This window comes from Xyrauchen texanus, chromosome 26, assembly GCF_025860055.1.
Source record: "Xyrauchen texanus isolate HMW12.3.18 chromosome 26, RBS_HiC_50CHRs, whole genome shotgun sequence".
Lineage (NCBI taxonomy): Eukaryota > Metazoa > Chordata > Actinopteri > Cypriniformes > Catostomidae > Xyrauchen > Xyrauchen texanus.
The window spans coordinates 41,186,910-41,207,410 of NC_068301.1; the positions used below are offsets into that span (position 1 = coordinate 41,186,910).

Genomic DNA, 20,501 nt, shown 5'->3' on the forward strand with positions numbered 1-20,501 from the left:
CCAGGTAATGGTGCAGTGCCTCCTGTTGTTGCGCCGGGAGCTTTTCTGCAGCCGCCTCAACAGCCCTCTTCACACACTGGGCAGAGAAAGGAGCCAGCTTGTACCTGCAGAAAGAAAATGTAAATGTTAATTGTGATGTGACTGTAAAACTTACTGCTTCCCTGTCACCCAGCTTGGTCTTGTTCACCCACTCTGCATCCTGGAAAATATGGAAAAGGTGTTATTTACAAATGCATAAGTGTGCCAATATTAAAGCACATACGAAGTGTAAACTCAAAGATAGAATACAATAGTTAGTTACAATAGATGAACTTACCGTCAAGGCTTCCACAGCTCTTGGACGCTGCATGTGGACAAACACCAAGATCGCCTCGCAGTAATAACGGTACAGCGTCTGGTCGGTGTTGGAGATCTCTCTGCCCACCTGCAGGTCCCTCTGGATCCTGAGCACGTCCGGCTTTGCCACTCTCACAATCTTCTGGCAGTGTTTAATGCCAGGAGCCCTCTGAACGAACCGGCTGTTTGGATTAATCATTGATAAAAAAGACATGTTATTTTTTTATGTCAACACGTTAATTTGTGAACATGTGCACCGCTGTGACAGAGAGAGAGAGAGAGAGAACTGAGAACGTTATTTCTTCTCAAAATGGTATTTTGTTTTCAAATGACACCATCACATGACTGAACATTTATAAGAATCAGTTGAAACACTTGTTTGATCAATGGAAAACAGTTCTTCTCCATTCATCATTATGGGCTAGGCCTTTTCTCTCTCAGTGTTACACTTACTACAACCAGGCCCTGCGTTGAAGTCACAAAGGCCTCTGCTTTCTCTGAATGTGTTACTACAAATATGTCTGTAATTCTGTAATACCTCAAGCTTTCTGTCTGCTTTCTGCATCATATTAAAAGTGACAAACATATGAATGTCCACAGGATGGCAATGTGGGTCTACAATCCAAAAACACCATGGAGGGAGTGGGGGGATGTTTTGAATTAGTCAAGGGCTAAATGAAGAAGCACAACTCATTACATTTGTATCTAATAATGATATACAATAAAATAAATTAATGTCAGTGACAAGATGTTCTAAAATGTTTTTTTATATCTATGTTTGTGATGCACAAATAAAAAGTAAATTGTTGATATCAACATATTAACAGTCCCCCTTTGTTCACTTTGAGGAACAGATTTAATGAATACACAAGTTTGAACTCTAAACAAATACTTTATTTTTAACCACATAAACAAGGAACATCTTTATGACAACAATATAGGAATGCACATGACATGTACATGCTTAAAAGATTTTTTTATTTATTAAAAATCTCAGATGTCCAGGAAAACAGCTCGGCCCCTTCTTGGAGTGAGGACAGAGACTGTGCACAAGAAAACTATTAGCTAACAGATACAGGCATGATGGATACACACACAAACACTAACTAGGACTATTAAATTAAAGAGCTTATTTTCAGCTAAATGGAAATGACGTCGGCACAAATAGTAAATATTGCATGTCTATATATGAAAACAGTGGCAGGAAATGCTAATGAGTTGGGTTCATGGACCTTAAAGAGAGAGAAAGACACGTTTATTAGTTACATGATGTGTTTGTTACGTTACACAGAGCTGACCATATATAATAACATAATGTATTCTATGTAAAGCACTTTGAATTACTATATAGTGTATGAAATGTGCTAGAAATAAACGTACCTTGCCCTACAAATAAGGCAAGACTTCACAGTGAGTGAGTGTGTGAAAACCAGGCTATTATAGTGTGAGTTAAACAAGGTAATGATGCACAGGTGAATGCAGCTAGAAGGGCAAAATCAGTAACATTGATAGTCCATAAAGCAAGAATCAAAAGTCCAGCCACTCCAGCTCACAAAACAAGAATCTCTCCACGGAAGGACTTCCTCTTTACTCCATAGTCAAACCGTAGTTCGACACCCACACTGATGTCCTGCAGTGCCCTGAAGAGGATGATGTCCTTGTCCTCCCCATTCACACGCAACCTGCAGTGAAAGGGCTTCAGGTTGGGGGCTTTTGTGGAGTGGTTGATCCTCCTGCCAACGGTGTCTGTACCAGGGTGGCACTCGCAAGGAAAGGTCTGGGCGTCGATGCACAGGTCTCTCTGTCCAGCTTTGAAGAAGAACACGTACCCGGCCTCGTCATGCACGCCCTGCACCATCACCCTCCCTTCTGCAGCTGGGATGACCCTGCCGTGGTAGTCGCAGACGATGTCGTGTTTGGAGAAATTGCATGTTGCTACGACTCCTAAAATAAAGAGAACATGACTTCTTGCTGCAGGTCATGGCTGCTAAAATGTACATTTTACATTATTGGTTTTTTCTGCCCTTACAAGACAAATGAAAGGTTTGCTTACCTAAACCTTGCTTGGCACCAAAGTCTTTGATGGCCAATCCCGACCAGTTCTGCTCAGACACGCAGCGAAGGATGAACTTGTCATCTTCAACTGCTCCCTTCGAAGGTGGTGTCCACAGCCGTTCGATGTGCTCCGGCTTAGGACAGTTGACCTTCCAGCCCTCCTGCACGATAAGCCGTGCCACCTTTGCGACCGAAGGCTTGCGAACTGTGAAATGTGCTGAAAGACAAAATGAAAAAACGTTACTCATGTGAGTCACTTGTCACTGTAGAGGAATAGAGCATTGACACTCATCAACTCACACAGCAGATATTCCTCTCTCTGGGCATACTGGGTCATCCGCCACTTGTCATAGAAGACGCGGTCATCTGGAAAACCTGATTCGACCCGCTGCCTCTTGGATGGCGGCTGACCCTCCGTCGAAACAGGAAATCTCGCCACGAACTCAGCAAAGTCCTTCTGAGAGGGTCCAGCTGCACCGCTTGTGGCCAAGGAAGTCTCGTCCTCAGAAGTGCTGTATAAGAGAAGAATACAATGTTTATAATATATGAAAAATGTATGAATGACAACTTGCTAATTTTTCTGTGCTAATTGTTTGTGATGAGTAATGCCATGGTTGGATGAAGAGATGTATACCTGGCCAATGATTCCAGTAGCAGAGCTGCGTCGACGACATCCTGAGGCCGGACCGCACCAGCGCTGAGGGTCAGGTAATGGTGCAGTGCCCCCTGTTGTTGCACCGGGAGCTTTTCTGCAGCCGCCTCAACAGCCCTCTTCACACACTGGGCAGAGAAAGGAGCCAGCTTGTACCTGCAGAAAGAAAATGTAAATGTTAATTGTGATGTGACTGTGGAAATAAGTGTTATCCATTCACACACATGAACATGGACCTGTGTTAGGCACTTACAATTTATGGAGCCGATTCATGTCCCGCGAGACACTGTGAACCTCCACGCCGGACGACGAGACAAAGAAACCCTTGCAGAGTTTCTCCGGCTGAATGTTCTCAGGCCTGATGCACCTGAAGTACAGCTCCAAGCACTACGAAAAAAGACCAATGAGTTATTCAATTTAAAACAATGGTGGTAAGCAATCAACAGTTTGTATCATAGTAAAACTTACTGCTTCCTCATCTTGTGTCAGAGCGATCTGCATACTCGAGGTTTTCTCCCTCTGTACGCCGATCACAAACCTGTCACCCAGCTTGGTCTTGTTCACCCACTCTGCATCCTGGAAAATATGGAAAAGGTGTTATTTACAAATGCATAAGAGTGCCAATATTAAAGCACATACGAAGTGTAAACTCATAGATAGAATACAATAGTTAGTTACAATAGATGAACTTACCGTCAAGGCTTCCACAGCTCTTGGACGCTGCATGTGGACAAACACCAAGATTGCCTCGCAGTAATAACGGTACAGCGTCTGGTCGGTGTTGGAGATCTCTCTGCCCACCTGCAGGTCCCTCTGGATCCTGAGCACGTCCGGCTTTGCCACTCTCACAATCTTCTGGCAGTGTTTAATGCCAGGAGCCCTCTGAACGAACCGGCTGTTTGGATTAAACATAACAGACAAGACTATTAAAGTTATTGATAAAAATACTAAGTAAGAAAAGCATTTACATTTAAACATTTCAGCTTAAGCATTTAAGGATTGCCCTTACATTTGAGGAAGATCAGATGGAGCATCATCAGCTTCTTCGTCACTGTCAGACTCCCGGGGCTGGTTCGTGATAAAAAAACCACGCCGAAGAAACTCCTTGACCATGGTGACCCGAGAGCGCCGATCAGGCAGGAGCACACAGAGCTGGTTGTAGTCCCAGGTCCTGTTGGTGCGGACCCACTCTCTGCCCGAAGCCTTGGCTTTCTGGACCTCGGCCGCTCTCTCCTCAGGCGTGCGTTTTTTCATACAGACTCTGGCCAGGTGAACAGAAAGATTGTCCTGGGGTTTGTGGCAATGCAAGCAGTGCACAACGGTGCGATCAGCAGACCTTAAAAACAAAATGACATGATATAGAATAAATTATTTAAAAATGATCTGAAAGAATGAGACATGATTAAAAAAAAGAGATAAAAAAAAAAACTCTTAAATATGCAGCAGAACAGGGCATTGTCCTATTACCATTTCAATGGAGCTCAACAGTAAATACACAAAAACCCAAGTATTACCTCTTCTCAGCTTGTCCTTCCATTTCAACAGTAGAAGATTATAGAAGATTCAAGAAGATTCTCAGCAACTCAGCAGCTCAGCAGAAATCGTTGAAGCAGAGTGAATTCACAACAGAATCCATCACAGATATACTTGAGTCTGTTTCAAACCAGCCAATCAGATCGCAGTATTAAACAAGCCGCCAATCAAGGTGTCAATGGGCCATTACCTGGGCATGCTGAAACTTTATCTTCTTATTTCTCAGAAATCTCAGAAGTTCTAAATTAGTTAGAAATGAGTAAATGTGACCAAATATTTGTAAACTGAACATAAAGAGCTTCATTTTGATAGGAAACACATTAAAAAAACCTTGAGATTTGAAAAGAAAAAGAGCAGCATTCCAGAAGAGGAAGATAATGGGAGCAACCACTGGCCTGTAATATAATTATATTTATGTAATATAATATAATGATGTATTTCTGATCAAGTAAATGCGGGCTTGATGGTAAAAAGAGTCTTCTTTTAAGGTAAAAATAATAAATCCTGCATGTTTACATGCTCAACAGGCCTGCATTATTTTTGTCTGCATTCAATGGCCTCTGCGGTCAATACAGGACTCTGCATAGGTGATGATGGGCCATTATGAGATAGTTGACTTTATCAATAGGGGTTATGAGCCATCACATTTACTGCCTGAGCTAGTGAAAAGAAACTGGTTTGTTCTAAGGGCTTTAGAATTGGCCTTTGTGTTCTAATGGATGTCATGCGTGACTCAGCAATCTCACACTTTGCAAGTTAAAAATTATTTCGTCTGAGACAACACAACCCATGGCCTGGGTGCCTCAACTTTGGCTTTCTGTACTTTGCCCTGTAATTTGAACTCCCTGAACGAGAGAGAGAAAATGTATTGGGCACACGTTAAACTACACATTCTGAGCTTTAAATAGATGTGCAAAACATGGCTGTTGGATAAAAACTGATGGAAAGACAATCATTTTAATAGGAGATTCCAAGTTGAATTCTGGTCACCCGCTCCCAAAAGTTCACCACGCCATCAAATCCATCAAATCCCAGTCATGGCAATATATATTATAATATATATATATATAATGTCCTAAAGTTTTTATTTGATTTATTTATGGTTTAGCAGTCATGGCAATATATATTATAATATATATATATATATAATGTCCTAAAGTTTTTATTTGATTTATTTATGGTTTAGCAGTCATGGCAATATATATTATATATATATATAATGTCCTAAAGTTTTTATTTGATTTATTTATGGTTTAGCAGTCATGGCAATATATATTATAATATATATATATAATGTCCTAAAGTTTTTATTTGATTTATTTATGGTTTAGCAGTCATGGCAATATATATTATAATATATATATATATAATGTCCTAAAGTTTTTATTTGATTTATTTATGGTTTAGCAGTCATGGCAATGACTGCTAAAATGAAAGAAATAGTCAGTCGGAATAAGGGGTTCCATTTGGATCAGTTATACGGCCCCGTGCGGTCGGTGTCCAACTTCTTAGAGGGACAAGTGGGCTTGCTGGTATATATATTGCCATGACTGCTAAACCATAAATAAATCAAATAAAAACTTTAGGACATTATATATATATATTATAATATATATTGCCATGACTGCATAAATAAATCAAATAAAAACTTTAGGACATTATATATATATATATATATATATGTATTGGTACTTGCCATAAACGCTTTCGTCAACTTGCTTCATCTGTTGTTCACATCGCTGTGTTCATCAGGCAGACGGAAACAGAGTGTCCAGTGACAGTGGGGTAAACACTTCCTGTGGAAGTGGGAGTTTGGTAAGTAGAAATCATATTGATAGAAAATGCTTTTTCATTTGGCCAAATCTTAATATTTATTAACTTGATTAATAACAATTTAAAACTAATAACAAGAGGCAGGCAGGAGAGTAGTATGAAACTTACCGGCTGCAAGTGACCTAAACAACACATCTCTGAGCTGTTCTCTTTCCCTCTCTGATCAAGACACAGCATAACCATAAAGATTTTATTTTTAAGAAATGCTCACAACGACTTTGTCTCCTCAGAAGACAAGATGGGTTCACATTTCATTTATTTTTTTCATGTTTTTTTCTTCTTCCCCAAGGCAACGACTTTTGTTATCAGTCGAACTGTGAGTACAGTTTAAACATTAAACAGTGCATCTGTTTTAGAAATTAAAAAAGAACACATGGATCTGCATGCATCTCTAATACAGGTTTTTTTCGACATTCCAGTGGACAATTTATACGCAGAGCCGGCCGTTTTGAAATATATAAGGATGATGTGGTAGCTTGTTTGTTGCCTAGTAACCAAGTGATCACATCATCCTTTTTTTTTTTTTGGAAGTTTTTTCTTTTAATCCTTTCCACTTGTACATGAAAAGGCCAATAAAATAATTTTACAGCAGAAAGCCAAAGTTGAGGCACCCAGGCCTCAAATTTCAAGCGTTCTTTCTGCTTTTTGCACCGTATTAAAAGGTTAGTATTGTAGTTCACAATGTCAATACTGATTATAATGTATTCTATGTAAAGCACTTTGAATTACTATAGTGTATGAAATGTGCCAGTTTCTTTTCACTAGCTCAGGCAGTAAATGTGATGGCTCATTTTAACCCCTATTGATAAAGTCAACTATCTCATAATGGCCCATCATCACCTATAATTATGTGTTTTGCATTAATATAAAGCCCGGTATGAGTACTTTACTAATATACCAATTACTTGGCTGTAAGATGGCGTGGTGAACTTTTGGGAGCAGGTGACCAGAATTCAACTTGGAATCTCCTATTAAAATGATTGTCTTTCCATCAGTTTTTATCCAACAGCCATGTTTTGCACATCTATTTAAAGCTCAGAATGTGTAGTTTAACGTGTGCCCAATACATTTTCTCTCTCTCGTTCAGGGAGTTCAAATTACAGGGCAAAGTGCAGAAAGCCAAAGTTGAGGCACCCAGGCTTGAGTGGTCCGAATGGGTTAGAAGCAAAATCTCTATAACTAACTCAAATTTCAAGCGTTCTTTCTGCTTTTTGTACCTATTAAAAGGTTAGTATTGTAGTTCACAATGTCAATACTGATTAGGCTCATTAAAAAACCTTGAGATTTGAAAAGAAAACCAATCAGGTTGGTTGTTGTTTCAAGTTGACCTGCAATGACCCTTTAGTTGTGGTTCAAACTAGCCAATCAACTCACCTCAGACCTTGCCCCTACCAGCCCCATTGTAAAGGGGTGTGAAGTCAGCCTGTGGATCAAAATGTTTCAACCAAATCTTTTTAGATTCACTTGAGCAACAATATTTGAGACTTTCTGTACTTACCCTAACCCTAATGGGTTGTGTTGTCTCAGACGAAATAATTTTTAACTTGCAAAGTGTGAGATTGCTGAGTCACGCATGACATCCATTAGAACACAAAGGCCAATTCTAAAGCCCTTAGAACAAACCAGTTTCTTTTAACTAGCCCTGTCAGTAAATATGATGGCCCATTGTAAAACCATTAGAACAAACCAGTTTCTTTTCACTAGCTCAGGCAGTAAATGTGATGGCTCATAACCCCTATTGATAAAGTCAACTATCTCATAATGGCCCATCATCACCTATGCAGAGTCCTGTATTGACCGCAGAGGCCATTGAATGCAGACAAAAATAATGCAGGCCTGTTGAGCATGTAAACATGCAGGATTTATTATTTTTACCTTAAAAGAAGACTCTTTTACCATCAAGCCCGCATTTACTTGATCAGAAATACATCATTATATTATATTACATAAATATAATTATATTACAGGCCAGTGGTTGCTCCCATTATCTTCCTCTTCTGGAATGCTGCTCTTTTTCTTTTCAAATCTCAAGGTTTTTTTAATGTGTTTCCTATCAAAATGAAGCTCTTTATGTTCAGTTTACAAATATTTGGTCACATTTACTCATTTCTAACTAATTTAGAACTTCTGAGATTTCTGAGAAATAAGAAGATAAAGTTTCAGCATGCCCAGGTAATGGCCCATTGACACCTTGATTGGCGGCTTGTTTAATACTGCGATCTGATTGGCTGGTTTGAAACAGACTCAAGTATATCTGTGATGGATTCTGTTGTGAATTCACTCTGCTTCAACGATTTCTGCTGAGCTGCTGAGTTGCTGAGAATCTTCTTGAATCTTCTATAATCTTCTACTGTTGAAATGGAAGGACAAGCTGAGAAGAGGTAATACTTGGGTTTTTGTGTATTTACTGTTGAGCTCCATTGAAATGGAGTTTTTAATCTCTTTTGAAGTTTTTATCTCTTTTGAAGTTTCGCTGGTCAAGGGTCACATTAGGCCTCTGTTTTAATTCACTGTCTTCATTCATTTTCACATTTGTAAGATCCGACCGTCGCATCATTCACTGCTTGCTGTGTAAAAGACCACAGGAGGTGCTGACGACGCATCTGAGCAGAGTGTGTATGAAGAGGAACACACCCGAAGAACGGCTGGAGGAGCTGAAGAGGGCCAAGGAGTCTGCCAAGGTGTGGACACGGGAAGCTAGGAACTGGGACTACAATGAGATGGTGAAACGTTACCCACACAGACCATCCAGGCTGGCTCTTCTGGAAGAGCTGCGCCAAAGACACTTTTTTGTGGCTAATGCTCCTAACCAGGCAGACCTGGAGTCAGAAGAGGCATCCACCAGCACGGCCAGTGAACCTTCTAGAGCAGCCGGTGTCAGCTCTGAAGCAGCCGGTGGCAGCTCTGAAGCGGCTGGTGGCAGCTCTGAAGCGGCTGGTGGCAGCTCTGAAGCGGCTGGTGGTGTCTCGGTGGCGGAGGATAGCAGCTCCGAAGCCAGCACCACCGATCCAAGCGACCGTACATGGCAAAAGTAAGTTCTAAACCTCACTCACATCAGTGCAAAAACTGTGAACAAACTGTAAGGTTGCTTTGAGCTCATTTTCTTCTGTCTGTTTTTTTCAGAGCTCAATCAGAGTACAGCACAACTGTCAGGGTCAAGATGACGCAAATGGGGCTTTACTCAAAGTTCCCTGCAGAAGAGGCCATGCTGACAGATTTTAAGCGCTACCTGATCAACACCCTGCAGGTCCCAAACTGCCAGCAGGAGGTAAGATACATCCCATTTGCGTTTCTTTTTAGTCTGTTCCGTATTGCTCTTTCTAACCGGGAAATGTTTTAATATATAGTAGCACAGCACATGTAGAGCAGCTATTAAGTTCCATAAAAGAAGTGAACTCAGATAAAACACAGCTTTATTAGGGGTGTCTGTGTGTGGCTGGCTGGTGTGTGGCTTTTCTTCTCACTGCATCATCTCACACTTCTCTTTTCTTTCATCACAGGTAGACAACGTCTCCAGGATGCTGAGGTACATCCAGCCAAGTGGGGAAGAAGTCAGCTTGGACTTCCTGCTAAAGTCCACTGAGACCAAAGACTACCTCACCCAACTCCGGGCGCTGACATGGTCCCAGCCACCATTTTGAACTACATAAAGAACATGATCCGGTTTGTTCAGTATTTGAAGACCCACCTGAACTTGGCTGCAGCAGATCCGGACTTCTACAGGAAGTGCCAAGCCTACCTCGACCTCCTCGCTTCCATCAGAAAGCCAGTGGCCAAGTCACACAGCAAGGTCACCTGTAAAACAAGGTCAGTTGCTAATCTGCTTTCCATTTGTTTTTCTTTAATGACTTCGTGCTACAGACATGTGTGTAATTCTCCGCCACATTGTGGTCTTGTATGTCATTCTAGGTATGAACGGTTCCAAGAGGGTGAGAAGAGCCTTCAGGAGTGCCAGGCAGTCCTCCGGAAGGCCAAAAAAGACATGCTGTCCGTTTATGGGAGGCTGCTGGAAGGTGACCACGTGGCTTCAGAGGAAAAGACGATGTTCCGGTACTTCTGTGAAGCAATCCTGATCCTCGGTCACTTCCAGAGACCAGGAGCGGTGGAGGGAGTAACAGTAAGTGTTAAGACCTCAGTTTTCATGGGGGCATAAGCCTAAACAGATTATATTAGGTAGTCTGCGAAGAGGACGTTTATGTCACTTATTCACTGTGTTTTATTTTTTTATTTTTTTCAGACAGCAGAGTGGGAGGCCAGAAAGGATTCTGGGGAAAGGTGTGCGTGGCTGTAGCTGAACACAAGACTGCGACAATGCAGATCGCCGTGTTTGCCCTCACAATGGAGGAGGCAGCAGTAAGTACACTTTGTACAGGCTAAATTGCCTTACCATGAAATACAGTAACACCAGCACTGATATTAACAGATGTATTTATTTACTTTTTGTCTCTGCAGATGCTGGATGCATACTACACATGGATCCGCCCTGACTCCATCCGGCCGGATGTAGATAATGCAAACAGGTTGTTTGTTTCGTCAGTCAGGCACGAAAATCAGGAGCGCAACCAACGACCTCTCTCGTCTGCACATACAGTAAGTATTGACAGCGGTCCATAAGACCAAAAAGTAGCATTTATTAAACGGATCAGCCTCTAGAAAATTAGATAGTTCAAGTTTGGGAGTTTCATCTGATATTTCTGCCCCATTGCAGCTACAAACTGCCCAGCATCACGAGCCAGCAGATACGTAGGACCGTGGAGACAAATGTGGCTGCCAACTTTTCAGAGGAGCAGAAGGCGTCTGTGGCCCACTACATGGCCCATTCGACTGCAGTGGCAAACCAGCACTACAGGATGAAGACCCTGGACACTGTTGTGGCCACTTCCAACCTGCTCAGCTCCCTGACACGGTATGTAATTATCTGAAATATAATTATGTTATATGTTATAAATCTGTTATAATTATATTGTCTCTCAACGCTCATCCATCAGTTCGTTAGTGTGTAACCTTGAAAACTTTTCAATGTTGCAGCTCCTCTTCTGACGACTCTGGCGAAGAGGGCGCCCGGGCAGAGAAGAGAAGGCGGGTGGAAGAAGAGGTTGGCAGCCCAACCCCGGACTTTGATGTTTTCCTACAGGCCTTCCCTGTAGGAATCACTGGCCAACCACCCAGAAAGACCCAGAGAGAAAAAGCTGGGTTCCCCGCCGACAGAGTCTTTTATGACAAGTGGAGGGCTCTGCAGTACAGCAAGCGAGAGCAACATCTTTTGTGTAAGTGTATATACTTTCTTAGCCAATGATTAGATTTGCTCCAACAGAAACATTTAGAACTCGTGTGTGAACCTGAATTTTTATTTAAATGTCCTCTCTTTGACAGCAAAATGCTCAAGATGTGCCCCAACTGCAAGGATGGTGGCTAAAGTCATAGAGGCAGAGGGGTGGACGGCCAATCATCCCCGCCCAGAGGACATTATGGCTGAAGTGGAGGCCAGCTCAGCAGAGCACAGGCGGAGAGTGACCCCGCCATCATCAAGGGGGTGACCAGGCAGAAATGGTCGGGTCTGGCTGTGAAGGACTTTGGGGAGCAGAAAGGTATGTACAAATGTCTTATGAGCACAGTAAAATCCATAAAAAAAAAGAATATAATAACATCATGAACAGCACATTAATGACTCCCTCTTTTGACCACAGGCGTTGTTGCAACCAAGGCCTTCGGAAGGGCTCCATCCTGTGTGATTTCCACGGAAAGGTGATCACAAGTGCTGAGGGCAGGGAGATGGCAGAGACGCAGGACGAGCTGGGCAAACTGTTTTTTTCAAACATGGCCCTGACGAAGTCTGCATCGATGCGGAGACCTTCCCTGCGAAGTGCCACCCGTCTCTGGAAACCACAGGGAGATGGATTACGCACTCCAAGAAGAAGTGCAACGTGCAGCCATGCCACTGCATACTGAAGCTTCAGGGAGTAGACAGGCACGTCCTGCTCTTTCAGGCCACCAAGGACATTGCTAAAGATGAAAAGATCCGCCTCGACCACAGCATCAAGAAGAGGGGTTTTCGTGGGGAGGTAGAGGAGCTGGAGTGGCTGGACTTTTGATTCTCGTCTGCTTGCCTTTTTATATAAAAAATAAAATGTCCCTTAATCCATTGTTTAATTGCATTCTTTTCATTAATTTATTCCAAAAAAGATATAAAACAGTGACTCAACCCTCGATGTCATGCTTTCTGGATTACCATGAAGGCAAACAAGTCATACAAGCTTGTTTTAAATATTTCTTTATGTATATTTCTATATATTGTTTTATAAATATTTTAAGTTTCACGATACCAGCAGCGCCGCTGGACTTTGATTGGCCCCGGATAGCCGGGACAAATATCAAGAACAACTGTAAAATTATTTTATTGGCCTTTTGTGTGCATTTCATGTAACAAGTGGAAAGGGTGATCACTTGGTTACTAGGTAACAAACAAGCTACCACATCATCCTTATATATTTCAAAACGGCCGGCTCTGCGTATAAATTGTCCACTGGAATGTCGAAAAAAACCTGTATTAGAGATGCATGCAGATCCATGTGTTCTTTTTAATTTCTAAAACAGATGCACTGTTTAATGTTTAAACTGTACTCACAGTTCGACTGATAACAAAAGTCGTTGCCTTGGGGAAGAAGAAAAAAACATGAAAAAAATAAATGAAATGTGAATTATTAGTTTTAAATTGTTATTAATCAAGTTAATAAATATTAAGATTTGGCCAAATGAAGTGTTTACCCCACTGTCACTGGACACTCTGTTTCCCATCTTGTCTTCTGAGGAGACAAAGTCGTTGTGAGCATTTCTTAAAAATAAAATCTTTATGGTTATGCTGTGTCTTGATCAGAGAGGGAAAGAGAACAGCTCAGAGATGTGTTGTTTAGGTCACTTGCAGCCGGTAAGTTTCATACTACTCTCCTGCCTGCCTCTTGTCTGCCTGATGAACACAGCGATTACCCAAATATGTAACAACTTTTAACTAACTGGATGCACTTTTCCAGTTTTTTCCTCAACAGTGTTCAGGGAATTCCTGTGGTGTCTACATGCTGATGGTAAGAATGTTTAATTTGTCAAAGCTGTTAGATCATGGAGTGGTGGTGGTGTAGTGGTCTAAGCACATAACTGGTAAGCTGGTAACCAGAAGGTAATCAGAAGGAATTAGGAATCAGCTGGTTTGAGCCCCACAGTCACCACCATTGTGTCACTTGAGCAATGGCACTTAACTCCAGGTTGCTCTGGTGGGATTGTCCCTGTAATTAGGGCTCTGTAAGTCGCTTAATGGATATGATGTACAGGTGCTGCCAAATGCATAAATGTAAATACATAAAATCAAAGTCTTACATTGTTATTTGTATTTCACATGTATGCTCTCAGCACCTGTACATCATGTCCATTAACATTCACAGAGGTAAGCTGATTTTCAGCACAAGTATGCCATCAAAGCTACTGGTATATGTGCCAATTGCTTATTTGTATTTTGGTGTTTCTGTGTGTTTTAGGCCAGGAGGTGCCATTGATTCTGCCAGTGGCTGGTGCATTCAGCTGATGGAGAGGTTTTGCCTAGAAGGGTATGACAGACTCTACAGATAATATTTCAGTATCTTGGCTGTATTAAGTCACTGTTGGCAAAGTGATACTAGAAAGTTGTTTTACAAATAGAGTGCATATACATTACATATTTTCCAAAGTTATGGACAGAGATTTGCATACTGGAGCCTGTCTTTAGGGTGTCAAAATCCACCACCACAAAACTGTTGCCCAGCAGAAGAGTTGTGGCTGAAGAGGACATTGATAAGGTAAATGATTTTAGTGGTCATATATCAAGCAGTTGCATGCATGCTTGCTCGATATATAGTTTAATTAGTTTACGTGCCATTTATATTTATATATATATCTATATCATTTATTTCACCAGGTGCAACAGCCGGCCATTGTAAAAGACCTTCATGCAGCTTGGCACTGGGTTCACAATCACAGAGACTTATTCCATGGGGATGTGAGAGAGCCTGCATTTCTGCAAATGAACAGGGATGAACAACAAAATGCCCTCAGGAAGGTCCTGGGGGTGAATTCTCCAATACAAAGGATGAATTTTTGTTTATATTTCAGTGTCAAGAGGACATGGAAACATTTTTGTCATACTGTGTTGATGAACAAGGCCTGAAGGTCAATGCCATGTTCCAGTGAGTGAGTGAGTGAGTGAGTGAGTGAGGGATGGAAGCTATTAATTAATGTATTAAATAAATCGACTACATTCTCACAAAAAGGGTGGCTTAAACTTCATTGATTTCAGCTCACTAAATAACACAATTAAAAAAACTGGCTAAATCGATTCCTTAACCCCACCTCTATTTGGAATATTTCACCAACAAGTTCTTTTGGCACTAAACTTTTCTCCTCATCTGTGTTACATATGGAACAATAGGACTATTTAAGAATAAATCTTTGTTCTATAATTACTGGTTCAGTAATGGAATATTTCATGTAAGACAGCTCTTTAATAATGAAGGTTTGCTTTTTAGGTATACTGAATTTATTTCAGAATATAACAGTTATGGACTCTCTCTTATGGGTTCAAACAAACTAACATCTTCCCAAAGTTGCAAAGAATAAATGCATGACCAAAACAAACGAAGAGAGGTTTCAGTGTCATTCTGACAAAAAGAGCAATTAGTGTCAAAATCAGATGTAAAATGTTTAAGAAATTTTTGACAGGGTAAATATTATGAATTAATTAAAAATATATTTGTTTTACTTTGTGAGGAAAAAGCTTTTTTGCATAGACCATATATTTTTCCAATTTAAATTATCAAAGAGTCCATTCCAATATGAGATTATAGGAGGGGCAGAGACAATGTTCTCAAGGAATAGAGCTCTTATTTTATGATTCAGTGAAACATATCTCACCAATAGGTGTGGTTACCCTCTCCTGAATCTTTTTAATTAATTCATAATATTTACCCTGTCAAAAATTTCTTAAAGAAACATTTTAGATCTGATTTTGACATAATACTTCACTTAAAAAAAAGCAATCAGAACATTTACAATTTGAACGGCCTACAAACATTTTAATTTAATTAATGTGTAATTTTCTTTTAATTTAAGTAATTCCCACTTTCTTTCTTTTTCTTTCTAGTTTATTATTTTAGTTACTTTTTAGTTTTGTTTCTGTTTTGAGTTTGGTAAAGTAGTTTCCTTAACTATTCTTATATTGCTGTTATTCTTTATATTTATATTTATTGTTGTGTATTAACTTTGTTGTACCACACTGTGAACTGAATGTTCACATTAAGCAATACAATATATATATATTTCCATATATTTTATAAATTTAATTTGTGCCACATATTAACCTTGAAATAAATTTTACAAAAAAGTGTATTTAAAAAATATATATATATATTATTAACAAGAAAAAAACATACAAAACACTCGTAGGGGAGAAATAAGAAATATGCATCAATAGGAACAATACAATTATTGTCTTTATATCACTAGTTATACATAACAATTTTCTCAAATAACTACTGTCTACAATTGCCGTAAATTGTTTCGACATACTTCAGACAGGAAGTAGACGCATTTTCGCACATGCGCAGTGCTTAGATCGTCTTGTTTAAGATACTGTCACTACATTGTTTCGACATATAAGCCGCAGTTGCTTGTAAGTGTGTTTATAATTATTTTTTACTTTGTTGTAGAGTGGTGTTTATTTCTAGACTTGTGCTGTTTGTTTTGAACTGTCGAGTCGCTTAAACGAATTCAAAAGTAGTACTGTTACATAGAGACGAGTTTGGTGAAAAGTCCTGTAAGCTAGCTAGCCCCGCGGAAACCGTGAACAACATATTACTACAGCGCAACTTTCTACAAACAGTTTCTCTCGTTTTTAGAGAATTATTTATTGCTAAAGTGTAGCATAATTTATTTGCGGTGTACTGAAGTCGCGTTTGTTCTTGGTTTCCGCGGGGCATTAAAAGTCATTAAATGGATTTTGCGAAAATGAAGGCCTTAAATAGCATTAAAAACCGTTAATGCACACATTTGCTGGATGTTGTTAGAATTAAATGTATTAAATAAAGTTAGCCAGCAATACTATTGAGAAGTCTTGTTCCTTGTTTTTTTTTTTTTTATATATGTTTTGCGGTTATGTTTTTTATAAAGTGTATCGTTTGCTGCAATAACAATGAACAAAAATAGGCGGATCTCGGGGTGTTATTGCAACAAAAAAAAAATCATTTTAACAGCGTCTTCCAGGACGGTTCTAACAATGTATTAATGCACCGATTGGTCCACAGATTTAAGGGTGATGTGGTCAGCAAACCGGAGGGGGGAAATTCCATGTTTGTTTCCAAAAGGACAAGCAGGCAAGGTTAATCGAAAGGCAAGGTACGTTTATTTCTAGCACATTTCATACACTATAGTAATTCAAAGTGCTTTACATAGAATACATTATAATCAGTATTGACATTGTGAACTACAATACTAACCTTTTCATACGGTGCAAAAAGCAGAAAGAACGCTTGAAATTTGAGGCCTGGGTGCCTCAACTTTGGCTTTCAACCCTTTGCCCTGTAATTTGAACTCCCTGAACGAGAGAGAGAAAATGTATTGGGCACACGTTAAACTACACATTCTGAGCTTTAAATAGATGTGCAAAACATGGCTGTTGGATAAAAACTGATGGAAAGACAATCATTTTAATAGGAGATTCCAAGTTGAATTCTGGTCACCCGCTCCCAAAAGTTCACCACGCCATCAAATCCATCAAATCCCAGCAAGCCCACTTGTCCCTCTAAGAAGTTGGACACCGACCGCACGGGGCCGTATAACTGATCCAAATGGAACCCCTTATTCCGACTGACTATTTCTTTCATTTTAGCAGTCATTGCCATGACTGCTAAACCATAAATAAATCAAATAAAAACTTTAGGACATTATATATATATATAATATATATTGCCATGACTGCTAAACCATAAATAAATCAAATAAAAACTTTAGGACATTATATATATATATTATATATATTGCCATGACTGCTAAACCATAAATAAATCAAATAAAAACTTTAGGACATTATATATATATATAATATATATTGCCATGACTGCTAAACCATAAATAAATCAAATAAAAACTTTAGGACATTATATATATATATATTATATATATTGCCATGACTGCTAAACCATAAATAAATCAAATAAAAACTTTAGGACATTATATATATATATATTATATATATTGCCATGACTGCTAAACCATAAATAAATCAAATAAAAACTTTAGGACATTATATATATATATTATAATATATATTGCCATGACTGCTAAACCATAAATAAATCAAATAAAAACTTTAGGACATTATATATATATATTATATATATATTGCCATGACTGCTAAACCATAAATAAATCAAATAAAAACTTTAGGACATTATATATATATATATTATAATATATATTGCCATGACTGCTAAACCATAAATAAATCAAATAAAAACTTTAGGACATTATATATATATATATTATAATATATATTGCCATGACTGCTAAACCATAAATAAATCAAATAAAAACTTTAGGACATTATATATATATATATATATATATATGTATTGGTACTTGCCATAAACGCTTTCGTCAACTTGCTTCATCTGTTGTTCACATCGCTGTGTTCATCAGGCAGACAAGAGGCAGGCAGGAGAGTAGTATGAAACTTACCGGCTGCAAGTGACCTAAACAACACATCTCTGAGCTGTTCTCTTTCCCTCTCTGATCAAGACACAGCATAACCATAAAGATTTTATTTTTAAGAAATGCTCACAACGACTTTGTCTCCTCAGAAGACAAGATGGGAAACAGAGTGTCCAGTGACAGTGGGGTAAACACTTCATTTGGCCAAATCTTAATATTTATTAACTTGATTAATAACAATTTAAAACTAATAATTCACATTTCATTTATTTTTTTCATGTTTTTTTCTTCTTCCCCAAGGCAACGACTTTTGTTATCAGTCGAACTGTGAGTACAGTTTAAACATTAAACAGTGCATCTGTTTTAGAAATTAAAAAAGAACACATGGATCTGCATGCATCTCTAATACAGGTTTTTTTCGACATTCCAGTGGACAATTTATACGCAGAGCCGGCCGTTTTGAAATATATAAGGATGATGTGGTAGCTTGTTTGTTACCTAGTAACCAAGTGATCACCCTTTCCACTTGTACATGAAATGCACACAAAAGGCCAATAAAATAATTTTACAGTTGTTCTTGATATTTGTCCCGGCTATCCGGGGCCAATCAAAGTCCCGCGGCGCTGCGGTATCGTGAAACTTAAAATATTTATAAAACAATATATAGAAATATACATAAAGAAATATTTAAAACAAGCTTGTATGACTTGTTTGCCTTCATGGTAATCCAGAAAGCATGACATCGAGGGTTGAGTCACTGTTTTATATCTTTTTTTGGAATAAATTAATGAAAAGAATGCAATTAAACAATGGATTAAGGGACATTTTATTTTTTATATAAAAAGGCAAGCAGACGAGAATCAAAAGTCCAGCCACTCCAGCTCCTCTACCTCCCCACGAAAACCCCTCTTCTTGATGCTGTGGTCGAGCGGATCTTTTCATCTTTAGCAATGTCCTTGGTGGCCTGAAAGAGCAGGACGTGCCTGTCTACTCCCTGAAGCTTCAGTATGCAGTGGCATGGCTGCACGTTGCACTTCTTCTTGGAGTGCGTAATCCATCTCCCTGTGGTTTCCAGAGACGGGTGGCACTCGCAGGGGAAGGTCTCCGCATCGATGCAGACTTCGTCAGGGCCATGTTTGAAAAAAAACAGTTTGCCAAGCTTGCCCTGCGTCTCTACCATCTCCCTGCCCTCAGCACTTGTGATCACCTTTCCGTGGAAATCACACAGGATGGAGCCCTTCCCGAAGGCCTTGGTTGCAACAACGCCTGTGGTCAAAAAGAGGGAGTCATTAATGTGCTGTTCATGATGTTATTATATTCTTTTTTTTTATGGATTTTACTGTGCTCATAAGACATTTGTACATACCTTTCTGCTCCCCAAAGTCCTTCACAGCCAGACCCGACCATTTCTGCCTGGTCACCCCCTTGATGATGGCGGGGTCACTCTCCGCCTGTGCTCTGCTGAGCGGCCTCCACTTCACCATAATGTCCTCTGGGCGGGGATGATTGGCCGTCCACCCCTCTGCCTCTATGACTTTAGCCACCATCCTTGCAGTTGGGGCACATCTTGAGCATTTTGCTGTCAAAGAGAGGACATTTAAATAAAAATTCAGGTTCACACACGAGTTCTAAATGTTTCTGTTGGAGCAAATCTAATCATTGGCTAAGAAAGTATATACACTTACACAAAAGATGTTGCTCTCGCTTGCTGTACTGCAGAGCCCTCCACTTGTCATAAAAGACTCTGTCGGCGGGGAACCCAGCTTTTTCTCTCTGGGTCTTTCTGGGTGGTTGGCCAGTGATTCCTACAGGGAAGGCCTGTAGGAAAACATCAAAGTCGGGGTTGGGCTGCCAACCTCTTCTTCCACCCGCCTTCTCTTCTCTGCCCGGCGCCCTCTTCGCCAGAGTCGTCAGAAGAGGAGCTGCAACATTGAAAAGTTTTCAAGGTTACACACTAACGAACTGATGGATGAGCGTTGAGAGACAATATAATTATAACAGATTTATAACATATAACATAATTATATTTCAGATAATTACATACCGTGTCAGGGAGCTGAGCAGGTTGGAAGTGGCCACAACAGTGTCCAGGGTCTTCATCCTGTAGTGCTGGTTTGCCACTGCAGTCGAATGGGCCATGTAGTGGGCCACAGACGCCTTCTGCTCCTCTGAAAAGTTGGCAGCCACATTTGTCTCCACGGTCCTACGTATCTGCTGGCTCGTGATGCTGGGCAGTTTGTAGCTGCAATGGGGCAGAAATATCAGATGAAACTCCCAAACTTGAACTATCTAATTTTCTAGAGGCTGATCCGTTTAATAAATGCTACTTTTTGGTCTTATGGACCGCTGTCAATACTTACTGTAT

At 39.9% G+C, this 20,501-nt stretch overlaps 3 protein-coding genes and 1 long non-coding RNA gene across 7 annotated transcripts in view; 2 read left to right on the forward strand and 2 right to left on the reverse strand.

The window, feature by feature from the left end:
• Window positions 1-20,501, forward strand: part of LOC127620064 (uncharacterized) — a 49,240-nt gene that overhangs the window by 19,494 nt on the left and 9,245 nt on the right. The gene's annotated exons all lie outside the window — the stretch shown is intronic.
• The window catches only part of si:dkey-23a23.2 (uncharacterized), a 55,517-nt gene continuing 36,841 nt past the window's right edge, over window positions 1,826-20,501 (reverse strand). Inside the window, exons 7-15 of one of the 3 annotated variants that reach the window (XM_052093151.1) lie at window positions 4,053-4,379; window positions 3,737-3,938; window positions 3,512-3,619; window positions 3,297-3,430; window positions 3,026-3,199; window positions 2,692-2,903; window positions 2,390-2,608; window positions 1,988-2,280; window positions 1,826-1,944 (exon numbers count right to left, since the gene is read on the reverse strand). In XM_052093151.1, coding sequence (XP_051949111.1) covers window positions 1,924-1,944; window positions 1,988-2,280; window positions 2,390-2,608; window positions 2,692-2,903; window positions 3,026-3,199; window positions 3,297-3,430; window positions 3,512-3,619; window positions 3,737-3,938; window positions 4,053-4,379 — 1,690 coding nt within the window. In that variant the 3' untranslated portion in view covers window positions 1,826-1,923. Of the gene's footprint in view, window positions 2,281-2,389; window positions 2,609-2,691; window positions 2,904-3,025; window positions 3,200-3,296; window positions 3,431-3,511; window positions 3,620-3,736; window positions 3,939-4,052; window positions 4,380-4,557; window positions 4,650-20,501 lie in introns of those variants that run through there. The other 2 variants (XM_052093150.1, XM_052093149.1) reach the window with 2 other exon arrangements.
• On the forward strand, window positions 16,038-19,026 carry LOC127620066 (uncharacterized). Of its 2 annotated transcripts, XR_007967663.1 has the most exons (4): window positions 16,038-16,100; window positions 16,732-16,822; window positions 18,286-18,323; window positions 18,437-19,026. It is a non-coding gene; the product is annotated as an uncharacterized LOC127620066 (long non-coding RNA). The 2 variants fall into 2 exon arrangements; XR_007967664.1 differs by having other exon boundaries at window positions 18,125-19,026.
• Window positions 20,037-20,501, reverse strand: part of LOC127620061 (uncharacterized) — a 328,707-nt gene continuing 328,242 nt past the window's right edge. The window contains exon 19 of the transcript XR_007967653.1: window positions 20,037-20,378. The gene's annotated coding sequence lies outside the window, so the exon portion shown is untranslated. The remainder of the gene's footprint in view (window positions 20,379-20,501) is intronic.